Source organism: Charadrius vociferus, unplaced genomic scaffold (assembly GCF_000708025.1).
Source record: "Charadrius vociferus isolate BGI_N301 unplaced genomic scaffold, ASM70802v2 scaffold179, whole genome shotgun sequence".
NCBI lineage: Eukaryota > Metazoa > Chordata > Aves > Charadriiformes > Charadriidae > Charadrius > Charadrius vociferus.
This window is the reverse complement of record NW_009650072.1, coordinates 2,791,572-2,805,376: the sequence shown is the minus strand read 5'-3', so window position 1 is coordinate 2,805,376 and position 13,805 is coordinate 2,791,572. Positions and strand designations below refer to the sequence as shown.

Here is a 13,805-nt window from a genome sequence, read left to right as displayed (position 1 = left end):
GATATGAATGCACATCAGGCAGCAGATGAGTCAGATGTTCTGAAGAGGTCCAATCAAGGACGCCCCACAACACAAGAGCACTGCATGCATAATGTCTCGCACAACTGACTTCGGCTACAGCCTGAAGTTTCTTTTCAGTGCCTCATCCTATTCCACGGTGGTTATGCACCAAAGCACTGAGAAGCAAATAACAAATAGACCTGCAGTCACATAATTCAAAATGTTTAAACACATGAGATTCCAGGAACCTGATGTCCACACACTCTTTTAAAGCTGCCAGGAAGACATACTCAAATTAGCAGATAATTATCTAAAACTCAGGCTTTTGTTCTTCCATTGTTTCAGTTGAAAGAAAAAAAAAGTGCTTATATTTCTCAAGGTCAATGCTTCCAAATGAGTTTGTCAGATGAAGTCAAACTCACAATGGAATAGGTCACTTGCAACACTTCAAAAATCAGGTTTTGGAGTGGTGGACAGACGCAGATGTTACATCAATTTCAGCACAAAAGAAGAAGAATCCCTGGTCTTTGGTGGAGAAAGCAGGTAAGCCATCAGCATGGAGACAAGGAGCAGCACAGGAGGTTAAATCTACTGTGCTGTCCTTGAGGTAAACTAGTGTGCCTTTTATGCTGTCCTCTAATCCTTAGATTAGTTTCTCCATTTTGGTTTTAACAATATTAACTGAAGTGCAGAGGCAATCAGCAGACCACAACTTTGCCAAAAAATTCAGTTGAATCATTAAAAGTGATTTATAAAAATAGACCGTGGATAAAAATCACTAGTTGAAATCCTCAACTGTTAAACTGGCTCTGCATTAAACATGCAAATTGAAATTGTTAATTCAAGGTAAACATGGAAAAGAACTCATCTTTTCTGTATTCCTTTTAATTCAGCTGTCAAATCAAACCTCATCTCCATATGACAGCAAATGGAAAAAGAGATAGCTTGTGTGTAAATGAAAACCAGCTCACACTCTACATAGCCTACATACTGCAATTTAATGCATTTTTAAGTATAAATTCTAGCTCTTTTATTTTTTATTTATTATTTTGTTATCTTGAAGTGTAGCAATTTAGGTTCTTATTATTGGCCTTCTCCTTTTCTCATCAACACAGCTCCTCTTAGGGTACAAATGATGCTAGCTCTTGATCACACACTTCTTAAATCATCTTCATGCTGTTAGCTCTGCAAAGAATGATGCCTGCTCCAGAACACTGCCATTGCTAATCACTCAAAATCAGGTCTCTCACAGGTCTATGAGAAGGAAAAGTGCTGAGGGCAGAAGAATAAAGATCAGATTGTTTTTCTCTTCCTTTTCAAGGAATATATCTGAATGTATCCCTTTCCTTCACCTTCATGGATCACTCATCCTGCCAAGCATAAGTTCCCCTGTGAAACAGCTATGGCATCCTTGGCTTTGTATTGTACGAGAAACAACAGAACTACCTACTTGAGGTATTGGCCAATGCACAAATGAAAAACAGTGAGAAACGGTGGTTCAACAATCGTGTTCTCTACAGATATCTAGTGACAAAAGCAGGGACACCCATCTCAAAATGAGTAAGAAAGCTGTTTGAGACTCAGTGGAGTCAACACTGACTAAAGAAATTATTCATTACTGCAGCATTCTGGGCTCTGCTGCTTCACTTCACAGCTGGGAACGCACGCATTCACGTAACCCTGATAATGGGAAAGGGCAGAGGCTGACTCTTCTAACCAAAGTCTCACCGCAGGACACTACCAGGAGGAGGAGATGCAGTAAATACATCGCAGCTGAAGCTCTCAACCTGTACTTTACCCCTTGCATTTTGACTGCCAGCTACCCCACAGAGAGGTAGATCCCTTTTGACTGGTTATCTGCCCAGATGGGACCTGCACATTGCTTGCCAACAGGACAATTCCCATATGCTGCCTCTCAGCCACTAAAACGCAGGTAAAATCATTTGTAGGCAGTACAGGTTGCACGTTGCGTCAGGCTACAGCAAACAACTTGAGCAAAGTTTTCTTTCTGATCATCTTTATGCTTGAGGACAAGTCATTTTGTATCAAATGAGCCATATGAAAAGAAAGCCGCCAATATCACTCAAGGATGTTACAAGGTAGAGAAATATTCTAGAAGCTGCAGCACTATTATTTATCTGCTAGAGAAAGGCCATTGGATAAACTGTTACAGAGGGCTTCAGACAAAAGTAGCGCTGCAATTGGGCAGGGTCCCAGCTGATCTGCTAGGCTGTATTGCAGGTGCAACTGTCTCCTGCACACATTGATATCTGAAAGAACTTGGCATCTTCTGCTAATAGTAACTCTGATTCCACCAAGGAAAAAATCAGTTTCTGAACGCAAAAGCTTGTTAAGAAATTTGAAATAATTGAATCATATTAACTTCTGAGCTCGGAGGAAAAGCAGCGAGGGCTTGTGCTGCAGCATTTGAAAAGGTTCTATTAGGAAATTGTTCTGATTATTTTAATGAGCCCAATAAATTAAAAAAAAAACCAACAAACCCACCCTGGGAAAAAAATTGTTATTTTCTTCTTTACCTGAGATGCTCCATTTAGGCAAGGCACTGAAACAGGAATGTTACACAACAGCTCCAAGCGTTGTTCAGATGCTATGCATGCCTCCTGCCCATCGGGAACCACCGTGTGCCTTCCAAGTTGCCCATAGTCCATTCTGCCCCAGGTGAATACCTTGCCAGTTTCTAAACACAAAACACATTTCAAGATTACTTATTTACTAGGTTCCTGGAACATATGGATACCAATTCAAAACCAGAACATTTCTTAACGCATCTTGTCTGAAGCTTCAAAAACCTGGTGAAAACTTACTTCTGAGAGAAAAAGAAGAAAATATTAAAACTAGCTAAAGACATTATGATGTACTTCTATGCAGTTAATCAAACTTTATTTACTTGTTTTCCAGCAGAATAACATCTGTAGGGCAGCCTGGGCTATAAATGAAACCATATCAGTAAAGCTGCATAACCTGGGCATTCTGCATACAATATATACACTTTAATTACACAAATGACATATTTTTAGCTTAACAGAAGCACACACAAAACAGCTTATTCTGAAACATAAAAAAATTCTTCTCTATTCCCCGTCTTTGCCATAGAGACATCCATTGCACGTCCTGTATTTAACATACAGTATACATTTTTCCTGACAGAAGTTACCTTCTGTCACAGCTTCTGTTAGCAGAGCAACAGCCCTCAGGACAGCAACTGGTTAGTCAGGAACACCACCACAGCTGTCATTAAGCATTGGAAATGCACCAGTTTGTTTTCACAGGAATTCACGTTCACGAAGGAAAGATAACTTTAAATGAAATCAGCACTATATGGATCACCCACACACTATACCAGGTTCACTGCTGTGGGACTGACACCGAAAAGTCCATTCTCCAGTATGGATAATATCCATAAAGCAGTTCCTTTTACCTTTGGTTCTCAATATTAAAAAACAAAACAAAACACAACAACAAACCAAACACACATCGAAAAAAACCACCAAAACCAAAACACAATTATACTAAGTGATAGCTTTATTTTCTTAATGACATAACTAGATCTCTGCAAGTAACTCATGAAAAGCTGTCCCTTCTGGACTTCCAATTAAAAAGAAAAATTATATATGCACAGCATAAACAATAAAAGCAGCAACCCACATTCCAGCCCAGAAGGAAGACTGCAACAACCTTGAGTTATGTACACACTTTAGCCAAGCCTCGAACTCCTCTCCAGAACTGAACTCAAGTCATAAGCCGAATGATGTGGATTTGAAGAAAACATGATCAACTCAAGTAGGTCAGCTTCAACACACACACTTCTCCCCTTGTCAGTCAGTACAGACATCCCACAGAGGGATCAGGAGCAGGGGGTACTGGTCACACCGCCCTAAGGTGACAATTGCGGGTTTTCTTAATGCACGCCATAACACAAACCTTCAGAAACCTGAACACCTCCCTTTTCTTTTGGGTGCTGTTAAACTGTCTTGAAGGGGACACATGTGGGCACTGCTAGTTTGTGGAGTTTAACCTGATAATGTATCTCGTAAATAAACTGGAAACCTCTAACTTCGTATAATTAAGCAGACAAGAAGCACATATGTTTTCCTTGGAAGTCTGCTAGCAGGGTTATCTTTTACTCTAATCTTTGCAACAGTTTTTCAGATGTGTCCTCTCACCTCACTGATAATACTTCCTCTGAAATAATTAAGTGATAAAATTAGTTGTCCTTTTCTCCCAAGGGCACAAATATTTTATTCCTTTGGAGCTTCCTAGCAGTTAAGGGAAAAATTGAAACCAGTCACATACTACTTTTGATCCAAGTGAGGTCTTCCAACATGGTAGCTTCATTTTTTTAGGTTAAAGCATTAAAACAAGTTTCATTAAGAAAACTCCCAGTATACCTTACAGAGATTAGGAAAACAATTTGCTGTTTAAAAAACATGCGTGCTCTGGAGGTAATATCTTTACTTTGCAATTTGTATAGATCTCTGCTAAAAACGTCTGCAGCTACAAAAATGTTGCAAGAAGTCTCCTACATCAGTATGTTACATAGCAAATTTAAACGTGGACTAAGCTTCAGGCTTTTACATCAGACCAGATTACTGTACCTATCTAGAACCCTATCAGTGGACTGGAAAAGAACAGGCAGGCTGCTCTATTTTGTATAAACTACAGAAACTGAAGCTGAGTTTTATGAAATTTAAAGCCAGAAAGAATTTCTGTAACATCTAGTTAGATCATAAATACACCACAGGCTCTCAAGCGCTACCCAGACATTGCTGTATTGATCCCAAGGACCATAGTTTAACTAAAGCATTTCAACTCTCAGAAGCCGAAAGCATCGAGTGCCACAGGCAAAAACAGCAGCAACCTGCAAGACCTCTGGAAAGGCAAGCAGTGTATTTGATAATACAGACCCAGATCCTCATATGCACTCTATAGCACTATCCTTCCTGTACACAGGGACAGCAGAGTTTCCTCTCAAGTCTTGACTTTAAGGATAAAAAAAATTCTTTTCCCAACCAAATCTGGTGCTCTGTGTGGACACAGACATGAACAAGAAACGCCAGCCACTCATATGACAAAAATGATCCTTTGCAGCATCACGAGGGTACCGCTCCACCTTGTCTCAAAGTCTCGTCTGCAACTGGTGCCTGGATTCAGATGAAGGCAGTCTAAAATCCCAACACACCCCTGACGAGTTACTCACTGAGAAAATAATTTTCTCACCCTGCCAGTGACCAGCAGAAACCAGGGAGCAGCTGACAATCACCATCTTGCTGAGGAGCAGCTAGAGCAAGTTCTGTGCAAAGCAAGTAATTCTGTTCCCCTCTGCCAAGGGCCTCTGAAAGGTGGAGAAAAGTGCAGTGGTCTACAGCTTTCCCAGCTGCAAGATCAGAGCAAAACACCACAACCATCTACTCTGAAGTCAAACTAAACTGCATACGTAATCTCCCCTTATGAATTAAGAGCTAGCCAGTCCATCACCTGCCCCAAGCTGCTGCCTCCATGTTTAACTGTTTTTACTTTTCAGAAACCATTCCTCTTTTCAACAGGGTTAATTTGTCTAACTATAGTTGCCATCAGCTGCTTATTGTGTCTTTCTCAATGACTGCAAAAGCCCCTCTCTCCACTATTTAGTATCTTTTCCACATGCCAGGATTTATAGAAGTTTGGCCTTTTTTTCTCCTACACTGTGGGTATTGGTCTCCTTAAGGTTTCCTCTGCAATTCTGTTATTGGATCAATTTTTGAGACCCTATGTTGAAATTTCAACACTGACACCAAGTTGAAATGGAAGTAATAGAACTAGAAACAGAGGTTTTATTCAGCCTTACAAAGGCTTTGAAGTATGTTCATCTTTATTGTTGCAAATTATTCCAGTAAATTCAGTGGGACTGAAGAATGCAAGCATATTTGAAGGATTAAAACCAGACAACAATAATGCTTAGCAACAACAAAACACCTTCCATCCACAGACTATATTTTCTTCCACTGGACAAGCAAGCACAGAATTACGTACACATGCTAAACCAAACAGAGCCTTTAGGAGAATGTAAACTGTTTCTGTTTATAAACAGAAGTAACTGTAATTAACTTTTTCCTTTCTGCCATTATAAGGGAAACAAGTTTCAGATGGTTATTGGTAGGCAAACATGGAGAACATCCATTAAAAAAAATTAAAGCCATATAAATTAATTTTTTGCTTTTAGGAAGAAGAACTTCTTGAATGCCCAAAGATTAGGTAAGCCACCGGTTCCTTCTCAGTGCTTATCAACTCAGTTCTCACTTTTAATCAGCAGAAATTCACTCCCTAGACTTGCTCCTGTTTGATGAGTGTTCCCCTTCCCATGCTTAATCATTCCTAATTTTTAGCTGAACACATCTGCCTACCGATCCTTTTAAAAAAAACCCCAAAAACTCTTTTCTGTGAGAGAACCTAACAGAAGCTGACTTAGAAGTGTCTTCTCTATGAAATACTGATGATATTTTCAGCAAACAAACAAAAAACAAAACGACAACAACAAAACAAACCAGTCTCCAGTGGAAATTTCAGGCTGAGGCAAACACCAATGCATGGAAAATTCCAGCCAAAAAGGTTAAACTCTCATAAAAATCCTAAGCAAAAGAAAGCACTGAGTTATGGCAGAAAGCATTAAGCAATTGTAATGAGAGGTATTGCTACTGTGCTGCTTATAATATAGATGGTATTTTAAAATGTTCTAAGAATATTTGAGAAAAAGACATTAGTCATACAGAGTAAGGAGGTTGCAGGACGAATTACTTAAGAATGAAGGGTGATATAACAACGAGCATTGGTCTAATATTAGAATAGAACAGATTTTAATTAGAAGTCAAGAAAACATACACAGTGATGAGTCAACTGGACAGAGTACATCAACCATGGAAGTGACTGAGGCATCAGAAAATCAGATATTTCATACCAGACTTTATACAGTAAGAGGGCACAAAAGGCAGGAGTTATTTCTACAACTGGTGTGAAAGAAAGAAGCATACAATGTTGCAAAATTTTTCCAGTCCTTCTAAGATACTAACAACGCTTCCTAAGACGTGGATCTTGCCATGTTCTGAGCACAGAGGCTCCAATTCCAAAAGGCACTTTAACTCCTCAACTGTGAACATCCACGTTGTCCCAGTTGATTCATTGCAACTGTTCCTTTTTTCAGCAGGCAAATGTTACATCAAATAAAGGCCAGAGGGTTCAATACCATTTGGAATTAAGGAGTAACAGACATAATTCATGCATCCTGTGTCATTCCAGTGTACAACTTGAATGAAACATACAGTACAGGAATTCAGAGAGCTAGAAAAAAAAAAAGGACAGGTCAGAAGATTAAGAAAAACTTGCCCCTTAAACAAGTAGTACATACAACAGAATGCTACATCATTTGAGATTCTACATGCTCATAGAGATCTAGTTTCCTCCTGCTCTTTGACTGTAAACACAGCAGTCTGCATCAGTATACATACAGCAGCAAATCATCTGAAACACAGGCTCACGTCCCTCACAGAATACGGATGAAGGTATGTGCATATTCAAGTGCTTGAAGCACTACACTAGCAACCCACTATCAGAAAGGCTCCTCTGCATTTTCTTCACGTCATCCTTCTGTCCTTACGCTATCATAAAGCATAGACAGTTGAGAATGGCCTCAAAATTACAAGTTCACAACCTTCAGAGCATTGGAAATCCAGCAACGTTGCATAAAGCACTTTTCCTGCCTGACGCTGTAGCTCTTACTGTGCTGCTTTATGGTGTTGCTGAGGCTGTAGAGCATGTCATTTTTCCCTTTTACCAGTTTCTTAATCAATCTGCTCAGCTGCATAAGTATTTGGATACAATTAGCAATAAAAAAACCAAACGCATTTTAGTTTTAAAAACAGGTTGGCTTCTCATTAAAACACAACAGACAAGTAGGAACATTAAATTTCACTTATTTTCACCATATTCAGATTCATCAATTTTCCTCTTTTAAGATAATATCACGATTGCACTAGTGTTATCTCCTCGAAGCCTTATTCGGTATCCAGGCAAGTTTTGAACTATCCTTTCATACATATTCGATGAAAGAGTTCATCTGGGCTATCTCAATTCAGGCTTGTATTAACAATTACTTTTCAAATGAACTCTGGATATTCACACTGAATGCTTAATCTCATTCAGACTTGAAATAGGAAGTTCTACATAAAATTCCTAATGCTTCCTTTTGCATGACAATTCACGGGAGCAGGTATTAAAAACTGCCACTAGGAGGCTGCCTGCACCTCCTTCCTGCCTCACAATGGTCAAACCAACACCTCTCCCATGACTACAAATCTCTGTTGTCCTTCAGGACAACCACTAATTTCCTTCAACCATTCTGAGAAACTTTCTTGTCTACCACATCTACAGTCTAACACCTGTATCTGTGCATGGTTTCAGTACAAACCAGGATTACCTCTTCTGACAAAGGTTTAAATGTCCCCTTCATTCTCGTACATGGGAATGCAGTGTACCAGAGCTGCCCACATCTCTTAACACATCTTTTTTCTATGACCTCCTTATAGACTTCTGCACCTTTATATAATAGGGCATGCTCCTAACTTTTTTTTCCATATTTATAATAGCTATTAAAAATGTATCAGTAAAACACAAATCTATGCATAGTATTGAGGTCATGCTTCTTCAGGAAAATTCAGACAAAACAGCAAAAGCATTTAAGGGATGTCAGCAATAGAAAATTAAAGATCATTTCAGCCTACTGCAGTCACAGTCACTGCAATACAAATCTAGTTCAGAACAGTCCACAGAGCGTCTATTCAACATGCTGCCGTTCACAATGGTTTACAAACACCCTATAAATAGGCTTAAACCTGCAACAAAAGGCCACAAGTGTCACAGGAAGAGAGCCATAAGGGCATCACCAGTCCTCCTGCAATAGCTATGGATTTGTCAGTTAAAACACCTATACTCTTCAAGCAGGCCAAAAATTTCTGCCATTCTGAGCTACATCTGATGTCCCCAAATCTGGTGACCAATTTAACCACAAGCGTATGGGCAAGATAAACTAACAAGTCACCTAAGGGATTTCACACCAGTAGAATCAGTGGCTCATCTATGATCCAGCAAACTGGCTTCTCACTGTGACCTATTCCTATTGCTCAAACAAGAAAAAAACAACAAACAAACAAAAATAAAGAGGAAATTTAAGAAATCCACCTAGAAGACAATTACGCATCATGAAAGAAAATTCATCCAACCAGGAGGAACTCTGCTGCACAGCATTAATATAAACAGATACAGCATACGGGAACAACATCCAGTCTCCTTTCAGAGCCTCCTGGAGATATCAAAACATTAAACATCCAATGACTCGTATGATAATGCGATGTAATGGAAAATACTTGGCTAGGCAGATACATAGAAGGATGTGGGAGACTTCAAGAGAAGACACTGGGACTGGAACAGCCTTTAAGCACAAACTAAAAGGTGCAAAGCACAGACTGAGAACTTCTTAGGCAACAGTTTACACCAAAGACAGCTTGAGAAAGTTTGGACACGATTTTTCTCACCCCTAGACCACCAGCGTTCATTGTGCTTGAACTACTTGTGACAGGGAAGGTAAACCAGGCCAATGAATCGATCTGGCTGAAAAATAGCCTTGGGAAATGGGAGCTTGGCAACAGCAAATATTGCTAAAGGCAGTGCTGTATTAAGTCAATTTAATATTCTGTATGATAGGCTAGAGATAACTTGTGGTTTCACATGACGTGCTAAGTTTATCATGCACTTTACCAACAGATCCATCTTTATCAGGACTGTTGGACACCATTAAACATCTAAACAGCTTTGACTTTCATTCATTCAAAAACAGGGTCACTTTTTCTTTTTTGCTTCCATAGTTACAACAAGTTGTGCCTCAAAATGGGCAACGTTCAGTTAATGGCATTATTCACATACTGAAGAGCATGCTTCACTGCTCTGAAAGACTGGACAAAAATAACTTTCGATTATGGAAAATTCCAAGACTTTCCAGATACCTTGGAAGTCCTGCCTCTGGGTTTGGGTGTCAGAGAGGATAAAGGCTGTTTTGCTTTTAGAGGAGAGACTGGAAACATGAAGTACCATACAAAGCTCTGAATAAATTGAAAGAAAAATTAAAATTTAAGAAGTTAAATGTTTGTAAAGTTGTGTTCATACTTCTGATATCAAATAGATATATGATCTTGGCTCAAAAAAAAAAAAAGAAAAATGCTGGGGGGAGGTCATGAAGTCCATGCAACCATGAAACAAAGCTGGGTAAGAGGGGGTGGGATCAGGGGTAGATGTTAAAGCAGCTATCACATTTTGCATTCATCCTGCAAGATGAGAAAATTCACTTCTCTTTTCTCTCCACTCATGATTAGAGTCATGACTGCCTCACCAGCTGTGCCTCTGGCTCATTTTAAATTCAAACTACGATACATATCTCACTTTTAGACTTTTAATAGCAATGCCTTAAAATGCAGATTGCTGGCTAAATTTAGTTACATGATTAAAAACAAATCTAACTCATCTCTACCCAGCAAACAGAACTGCTGCATTCAAGGTTCAATAGAGGACTTAACTCTTCATCTAAAAACAAAGTCCTAACAAAAAGAAGGAAAAAAAAAAAAAAAAAGAAAATCAAAGCAGAATTTAGTGATGCCTCTAAAAAAGCAGGATGCATAAAACATTAACCAGCTATGGAAAACTATCTGTAAATGCATCGTAGTATACCATAGGGTTTTTGTTCTGTACTTCTGCAAATAAATTCTGCACTATGCTACTACAGCAGTATGAGTCATACACTTTCACTGACATTCTATATTTATATCTCTGTGCCCTTCTGCACTGTTATATGCTTTCTTCCATATAGGCCTCCCTAACCTGGAATTTCCTTTCTTCTGCAGTTCAGCATCTCTTCCTCTAGCATTCCCCAGAAAACTGCATAGATACTTCTTTCTAAAGACTTATTCAATTCTTTCTGGACACCATTTTGAAAAACCAACACCCGTGAACTATTATTACACAAGGCATGTGCTTTCATTTGTTCACAATTATTTTCTTGTGTCTTATTTCCTTCCTCTTTGTCTGTAAACGGACTGCTCAGGCATTTATCCCCTTTGAGGCAAGGTCCAGACCTTATTTCATTAGATGTAACACAGTACAGAACTACAGAAAATCTTATTCAGGGATTACAAATTACAAGATATCCATGTTTTCTAGATCATTTCATGAAAAGCATTACCTATGGCTCCAACCTTGCAAACATTTGTTAATCTGCCTAATTTGGAGAATGCAAGTGATCCTGCTCCTCTCAATATCCCATTGCCCCCTGAGCCTATCTAAGAAGGAAGAGGCATCTGTCTGCAAGAGATAAACAAAGTGAAGGCAATTGAGTTCCCAGCGCTAGTATTTGCATTGTCAAAATACTCAAGGGTGTGCTAAGGAAAGACACAGAAATATCACAAGAAGTGCTCTGCAATGGCAGTCTGAAGAAAAACTGGGCTGTTTTGCTGTTGTCCACAAGACATGTTCCCAGGAACAAGTATTCAGAGATTCTTTGCACACAGATTTCACTCGATAACAAGCCTCAGACGCGCATGACTCTGAAGACTAAGTATCACAATACCTACCAAGAAATAGGAAGCATTATAAAAACAGCGCATTAGATGACCAAGTCCTGGGACTTGCTAAGTGGCTTTAACTTTCTCAGCAGCTCCAGAAGCACCCGAGTTCTACATACAGTGGAGTTCAACCCTAACTGTGTGCTGTTCTTAAGAAATAAAGTACAAAGAATAGAACAGTATCACAAAACCAATGATGGCACCTCCAGAGCCTCCCAGGAGATCAGCTTGTTCAGAGTCAGAACCATTAGAAGAGCAACTACACTTGACTAAGACAGAGTGGGCCGTTCACCTCAAATAACGAGCAGCTGTAACTGCAGCATTCTCACTGACAGGTGGAACATAACAGTCTAAAAGAGGATGGGAAGGAAAATTCATGCCCTTTGAAGTCAAGGGATGAATAATGAGCAATAACAAGATGTATTCCCTCTGGAATATCCCCACTTTTCCTTACTCCCAAAAGAGACTGAGTTTAAGAGCATGGAGGGGGGGAAAAAAATTAAATAATCACAATATTTCACCTCTAACTACCATAGAATCGTAGAATAGTTTGGGTTGGAAGGGACCTTTAAAGGTCATCTAGGTCCAACTCCCCTGCCACAGGCAGGAACATCTTCAACTAGATCAGGTTGCTCAATGCCCAAGGTCGCACCTGACCTTGAATGTTTCCAGGGATGGGGGCATCTACCTATGCATGGGCAACATGCTTAACATCAAGGAGACTGCAGGGAGAGGGAGGACAAAGGTGTAAATAGCTGCATAATGGTGAAAGTATCTAAATGCTATTTATGCCCTGAAAAAATTCCATCATCTACAAGAGCGTGCGACCCAGCTAGCAGAGTTCCCTCTGACTCCTGCGTTCTCATTCCAGCTCAGACTTCTAATTCATTAGAACTCACATATTAAGAGACTGACTGTGAGATGATTTCCATATTTCAGAGCTACAGGACACAGAGCATTAAGCAAAAGTTTAGACCTGGAAGTCCAAAAAAATTTAGAAACATTTTAGAAAAGTTACTACCTATGTAAATACAATGAACACAATGCAATTCCTTCCTATAAAGAAATCTGAAATTTCCTGCAAAGACAGAATTATTACCAAATGAAGCAACAGCTGTTCACAGCCACTTCTGTATAGCTATAGCATCCGTTTCGTTTGCAATGCCAGCACACGTATGTTTAAGGATTACCTAAGTATGTACATGAACAGGGTTATAATGTAAGTATTGATGTACTATGCTGCCTGTTAATAAGGGGGGATAGGTTTGAAGGCAAGAGGGGAGAAATAAGAAGAGAACTTTTCTCCTTAGGACTTAAAAGGGAACAACAACGAATATAAGAACTGGCTCTTCGTGGCTTTCTTTTCCCTGACATTAAAAGGATGTTGATCAAAAGAAGCAATACCCTCCCATTCGTGCTTCACAGAATACAATGAGATAAGACATCTTGCAAAGATACCGTGAGTTTTCTCCTGCTCTAAAGCAGGTGGACAGGTGGGGAAGAGTCACTGCTTTGCTCTGAAGTGAAAAGCTTAAAAATCAGACACTCAGAACACAATTTTACATGTCAAGTTTGTGTCTACAGAAGACCAGTCCACCTCAGGGACTTGAATCCCAAAGGCATGTGGCAACCTGATTTTGACAAACATTGCTCCAACACAGCTCTGATGGATTAGAGAAACTTTAAATAACTACCCTAGATTTTTAAATCAGACACATCAGCAGTTCATTACGTTTCAACTATCAGCTTCTGCCTGTGTGCATGCCCATGGTGTTTTGGGTTTGATCGTTGTGGGTTTTTTTTTAATCTCCCGCAAAGTGAGCAAGCAAGGAGAGACAAGCACAAAAGGATTTAACACCGTTCTTTGTACTGTGTGAATTGTCAGGATGACTCTTCAAACCAGATGAACTTCTAGTAATCCACACTGTCACCCTTATATTGTCCCCATAGCCTGACCTTCTCTCTTCTGGCAGTTTTATTGTTTCTATTTTGCATGAATCAGATGCTAATACCTTCTTATCATCCAGGTCTTTGTCCTGAAAAAGGAAACACGTAACTATTGTGATTACTTTATTCTTATTACATACTGTGTTCCTCACAATACTGGACAGAGAAGAAAGCAAACCTGAACCAATCAAACTCTTGAAT

The 13,805-nt window shown here is 39.4% G+C and overlaps 1 protein-coding gene across 1 annotated transcript in view; it reads right to left on the bottom strand.

Moving 5' to 3' along the window:
- Positions 1-13,805, bottom strand: part of SERGEF (secretion regulating guanine nucleotide exchange factor) — a 159,050-nt gene that overhangs the window by 123,141 nt on the left and 22,104 nt on the right. Inside the window, exon 8 of the mRNA XM_009892043.1 lies at positions 2,538-2,698. Within this exon, the coding sequence (XP_009890345.1) occupies positions 2,538-2,698 (161 nt within the window). The remainder of the gene's footprint in view (positions 1-2,537; positions 2,699-13,805) is intronic.